Genomic DNA, 6,135 nt, shown 5'->3' with positions numbered 1-6,135 from the left:
GCTCATCACTTTAGACCATCCGAAGCTGATTTCTTTATCGCATTAAGGACTTGCAATTACTCAAAATATATTGTGCTTGAGATGTGACAAAGTCAATTGTCAAATTATCATAATAATTTATTGATGATGAGGCTAAAACTTTTATTGTGTTAATAGAGCTTATTTTTCACAATCTACTACAAATATTTGTTATTTAATGAATTTATTTTAAAAAGAAATAATCTCATTTAGAATTATTAATAAGTGAATCGAAATTTTTTAAAGGTAAATGATGGATACAAAATACTCAAGGACTAATAATCTCAGCAATTAAATTTGGAATCACTTTCCGTTTAACCGAAGAAATTCGATCTTGAAATAGCGGGCACGTTTCTACGGTTTCTACTCATAACTTTCTATTCTATATGCGTTGAACAAGCAACTGAGATAGACCGAACAGAAAGGGATCGAACCAAAAAAGAAAAGCAGACCGAAGAGAAGGGAAGAGGAAGAGACCATATAGGCTATGTTCTCTTCGACCCCGTGAAACCATCTTGTTGTTGTCATTTGTAAATAAGTTAAAACCAAATCTATTTACCACCAAGAGCAAAACCCAGAGCTTTCTTAAGGCAGGTGGTTTGGTTTTGGTTTCTTCAATTATGCAATTCTCTAGGTGGCGTAACCTCTTTCTACTCAAGAGTTCCTTGGTTCCAGCTTTCTTACCTGCAAAACAAACGGCTACTGTTGCTACAACCCATGCCGCTTCATTCCATTCCACCCCTTTTACCTGTGAAAAATGGAAGAGCAAATGGAATTTTGTCAGTCTTTTCCGTTTTCCTTGGTATATAAGTTTTTTTTTATACGTTGAATTCTATGGGTGAGTTTGGGGGGAGGGTTCGGATTTTTATTTTAATTGAATAGCTTTGAATAGGATATTCCCAATTGCAAGTTCATGAATTTGTATAAGAATTAAGAAGGAAACAAAACGAGTTTCAATGTTTTCATGATTGGTTTATGTTAAAAATCTCTGCTTTGTGATTTTTGATTGATCTGTTCTGCCAATGGAGCAAATCGCTTTATTGTTAACTAGATACCGACATACCGTATACTCGTTATGTTTACTGTTTGTAATGTTCAACATTATTCCCCATATTGTCTGGCCCTATGTTTGATCAAAGTAAGTTGTCTTTTGTGTGAACAATTATTTCTACATCTTTCCCTCTCTGGACCAAGAACGGCTTAGAATTGAGCTTTAGGCGTATTAAAATTTTGGTTTAGGAATTAGGACAAAGTCCCTATGTCTTTTATTATACAAGAATGTTTGGCAATTAACACTATTTTTGCAGGATGAAAGAAGCACTCGTCAAGCAACTAAGGTATGCAGCTTTGGGGCCTTAATACTTGTGGAATTGTTTGTGCATGTATCTCTTAATTTTCTTGATCCTATTGTATGAGATAGGTGTGTCTTAGTATTGATATTGTTCTTGGCTGGGCTCAGTCGGTGCATGATTTCGGTGTGCTAAGAGCAGTTTTCGAATCTCCCTTAACTAAAATAAAATAGTAAAAGGGAAGATAGGCAATTTTATGATAACTTTTAGTAGACTAAATGCAAGTTCAAGTCTAATAGCTGAGCTATAGTCATTGGATTTCTAGGTTTATGCTTGTTCTGCTTAGGCTGGGAATGTTCCTATCTTCATTTAGTGCAAATAGAAACCCAATGCACCTCAGGTCACCATGAGTAATTTGAATGTTTACATTGATCAGGTGATGGACATTATCTACTAATAGGTTAAGATCTTGCTATTTGTTAATTTCATTCTTCCTGAGTTGCTTCGTATGAACATTTTGTCTTCTTCTGTCAGTTTACTTTCTTTATTTGTTTTTCAAAATTAGAACTTCTCTGGCATTTCAAATATTGTATGCAGAGTTACTTAAGATATGCAATGCGTCAAAAGCGAGCTGAAACAAAAAGAGCTTTGAGAAACCTTCTCTTCAATACCGATGCCTCAACTATTTCATTTCTGGTAAACTTTTCTGGACTCTTGATTGTTTCTGAACCCTTATCTTATTGAAGGTGTGGTTCCGTTGTTTATTTTATATTCACAGTGTAATTGTGGTAAAAAGTTCAGATTTATCCTTTTATATGGTTTTATTTGTTTATTCTGATTTACCAAGGAGTTTTTACATTATTTTGCAAACAATTGACCAACATTCTGCCCGATGCTTTGGAGTTTCTATTGCAAGAGTCCAACCGATTTGGTTTAATTTTGCTTACGCTAAAAGTACTACAACTCTTTGAGTGTTCTGTAAGTAAACAGACTACAAGTTGACCAATTGTAAATGTTTTGACATGTCGGTTAACAAATGAAATGGGTTCTAGGTCCTAAAAGTATGTTGATTATGTAAAGGACCTTGGATAAACTCCAGTTTTGTACTAAATCTGCAGGGTTTATGGATTTTAGTGGATTTTGTGTTATGTTCCCTAGATATGGATTGAGTCACCGAATGGTTTACAACTAAGTCACGTTGAGAAGAGGGATTATCTTCATTTTTCTTGTTTCTTGAGTGACCTATCCTGTATAGAGTTCAACTCGTCGAAGGGAGTTGATACCTTAGAACTCGATAGACAGAGATCCAAATCTCATAGGTTAGGTATAAATTCTGCTTATCTTATTAATAAGAAAATAACTCTCTTAAATAGAGATTTACAGCCTTGAAAACTAGTAAAATATATTAAGTAAGGAAACTAGTAAAATAGGGAAGACTCCTAATTCATAGGCATACTGCTAATATATTGGGATTCTTTAAAGAAGAATCCTTATTCAATAAATATTCTATTTATGCTAATTTTTACTAATTGATTCACTTCTTGTGCCTGCTATAAGTGTCCCTAACATTTTTCCTGTCTTTAGGCAAATCATTTTATCTAGGATAGTGCATCTGAATTATTCTTTTCAGTGGAGCTAAATATTGGATACTGTTCTTCTAAGCAAAAGTATGAAGGCGACCAACCTACATCTAAAGTTGGCTCATAAACCACATTTCTTGTTTTGGCGTTTTCACTCGTGTTTACATTACAGAAGAAGTTGTAATCGACTAATAGCAAGCCAAGCTGGAATGTTTCTTGGTCGTCAAAATAAGTGCATGCCTTGGAATTAATTTTAATTTGTTCATTATTTGCATTGCTGTAATTAAAATGTAATCTAAAATTTTAGTTTTATTGTTTCATACTACATTCCTATAAAATATCCAAATAGGCTCTGATTATAGAAGAAGCCTATGGTTTTAGTTAGGCATTGGAAGAGTGAGGTCACAGCCTTTCAGAAATGGCTAATGACAGATTTGATCTCATTCTGTTAACCCTAATTTTCATTTATTTAATCGGTAATCTCAAGTGTATGGAATGAATACCTTTATCTTGCTTACACATTTCATTAGTTCCTGAAATTACAATATAAAGTAATGCATGCCTTTGCTTGTTTCTAGGATGAAGATCCAATATGGAAATTTGATAGGACAGAAGGTTGGGATTCAGATGGCTCGGTTAAGAAGCGGCGGTCGAGGTTTTCTGACCAACATACTAGGAAATCTAACCATAAAAAAAAGTAAACATGAGCTTCCACTTCCATTTTTATTACTTTCATATTTTTGTCTCTTTAAGTAATTTTTTCAAAGCCTCTTTTATGCACTGTTTTCGCAGCTGAACTGGGCATATTTTAACCCAGCAACACTCAAATCTTTCCCTTCTTTTTTTTTTTTTCACTGTGTAGAAGTCTTAGGAGAAAAAAATTTGGATAATCTTTACTTTCAAATTTAATTTCTTTCTTTTTGTTAGGAAAAAATTGGAATGGAAAGCAATATATTAGGGTTATTAAGATTAATCAATATTAGGTATTTAATCAAGAAAAAATCACAATTCTTTTATAATGAAATGGTCGGCTAATTTTTTCAATCTAAGAAAAAACAAATGCCTAATACCTAAATTGATTAATCTTAATAACCCTATAATATTTTAATTTTCATTCCAATTTTTTTCTAAAAAAAAAGAAGAAATTAAATCTGAAAGTAAAAATTGTCCAAAAATTTTTCGTCCTAATACTTCAATTACACGATGAAAAGAAAAAAAAAGAAGAAGGAAAAGATTGGGTGTTGTTAGTTTTATTTTAATAAGTAAGATAAATACAAAATCTAAGGTTTAGAACCATTTATTTTGATTTAATGGCTAAGACCATTTTAGTTCTCATTTTAAAAATTCTTACTATAGTTGCCACCCTTTATGTTTTCATAAAATAGCTTTTAAAGTATTGCATATTATATCTGGTTTTGTTTGTAAAATCTTATGTTTTATTCATCTATGTATTATTTCATACTAATGAGTACTTAGCACAGAGTCCCGGACAACTAACATAATCACAAGTAACTGAATTCCATCGTTTCTTTCTGACACAATTTAATAGGACAAAGGATGGCAAGGAATTTGAATTTAGGTCTTCAAATTACAGCTGGTTGTTTGAAAGTAGCATCCTGATATCATTAGTGAAATGCCCATCAGTCAAAAAACTTTTTCTTGTTCAATAGAATGTTGGACCTCATCATGATATAGAAAAAGTTATTGAATTCTGTTACTAGGGTCTTGGCATCAAAAGCTAACTGTTATTTTCCATTCTTATTTGCAAAGACCATATTTATCTATCAAATGCATAAGAATATAAGGGGCAATAACCTACATAAAATCAGTTTGTTGATTTTTTTTTTAAGGAAGGAAAGACAGACCAAATTTAGCAATCAAATTTGACTTGCTATATTTTCTAATTTTTGCACATGATTTACATACAAAGTGTAGCCTTATATAGGAAAAATATTGACAAGTTGGCAAGCATAAGAATTTGAAATTTCTCATTGATTGATTTTTGTCCAATTAGCACCGTTAAAATTATTCTATCAAATTTAAGATAAATAAAATAAGTTAACAACTTTTCTAAACAAGTTGGAAACTTGCTAACATGTATCAAAAACATTGGGACACTCTACAGCAACTCAACTTGGCATAGTCGGTTAACACCTTGATGGTTTGCCCTTCAATAGCTTAGAGTATGCCAATCAGCAAGACAACTTGCGTCTTGTGTGTTCGTGAGTCTTGTTCATATTTGGCCAATCTGCCGGATAGTCTGCCAATGGTTGTCTGCTAGATAGTCCGCCAATTGACAGACTGTCATTCTTCTTGTATTTGGCTAGTCCGCCTAATTACTCGCACCATAGTTGGCTGCGGAACTGCTTGATCTGTTCGCACTTTGCTTGTTTGCTGTATGTGCTAGCTCTTTGGCCTTTATGTTGCAAACTCCAATTTCATTCCTCAACTTCTCAAACCTTGCTTTTCCAAGAGGCTTGGTCAGAATATCTGCTAGTTGACTCTCTGTGCTGCACTGAACTAGAGTCACTTTCTTGCTCTATTCAACTTCCTTCACAAAATGATACTTGATCTTGAAACGTTTTGTTTTTCAATGGAAGACAGGGTTCTTCACAATTGAAACAGCAAATTGATTATCACACAAAATCTATGTCGTTTCATCCTATTCAAGATTCAAGTAAGTTTTCTCAACCAAATTGCTTGGTTGACTGCTTTTTGGAACTCTAGGAGAACACGCCAGAACCAAGTGAGAAGAGATATCCAGAGGTGCTTCGCATATCATCCACTGATCCTGCCCAACCACTGTCACTGTATTCAACAAGCTTCATTACATTTGCCTTCGTGAACCAAACACCAAAGTTGGCGATTCCTTTGATATATCTTAGCACCCTCTTAGCAATATTAAAATGTGGTATATTGCAGCAGTGCATAAACCTCGATAACAAACCTACTACATACATAATATCAGTTCGTGTTGCTGTTAAATACAACAAGCAACCAATGAGACTTCTGTAATTCTTCTCGTTGACCTTCTCAAAATCTTCATTGTTAAGCTTTTCTCCAAGTGCTACAGGCGTGCTTGCTTATATGCTCCTTTCCATGAAAAACCTTTCAAAAATCTTCAAGGCAAAGCTTTGCTAACTGATAAATATCCCTTACTAAACTTGTTGCACTTTCATGCCCAAGAAATATCCCAAGGTTTGACATCTCAAAATTCTTCTCCATCTGCAGTTTGAATTCCTTCACCA

General features: G+C 33.6%; 1 protein-coding gene across 2 annotated transcripts; it reads left to right on the top strand.

The window, feature by feature from the left end:
* The first annotated feature begins 313 nt into the window (after positions 1-313).
* LOC107925988 (uncharacterized) lies at positions 314-4,604 on the top strand. 2 transcript variants are annotated; one of them, XM_041084093.1, is made up of 5 exons: positions 314-797; positions 1,326-1,355; positions 1,905-2,003; positions 3,466-3,584; positions 4,437-4,604. In XM_041084093.1, the coding sequence occupies exons 1-5, from the start codon at positions 639-641 to the stop codon at positions 4,555-4,557; spliced, it is 528 nt and encodes a 175-aa protein (XP_040940027.1). In that variant the 5' UTR covers positions 314-638; the 3' UTR covers positions 4,558-4,604. The 2 variants fall into 2 exon arrangements, with proteins under 2 accessions (XP_040940027.1, XP_016712249.1); XM_016856760.2 differs by having other exon boundaries at positions 314-820.
* The last annotated feature ends 1,531 nt before the right edge of the window (positions 4,605-6,135 follow it).

The sequence above is a fragment of the Gossypium hirsutum genome, chromosome A12 (genome assembly GCF_007990345.1).
Source record: "Gossypium hirsutum isolate 1008001.06 chromosome A12, Gossypium_hirsutum_v2.1, whole genome shotgun sequence".
NCBI lineage: Eukaryota > Viridiplantae > Streptophyta > Magnoliopsida > Malvales > Malvaceae > Gossypium > Gossypium hirsutum.
Note: the sequence above shows the minus strand (reverse complement) of the source record. Positions and strands in the feature narration are given on the sequence as shown.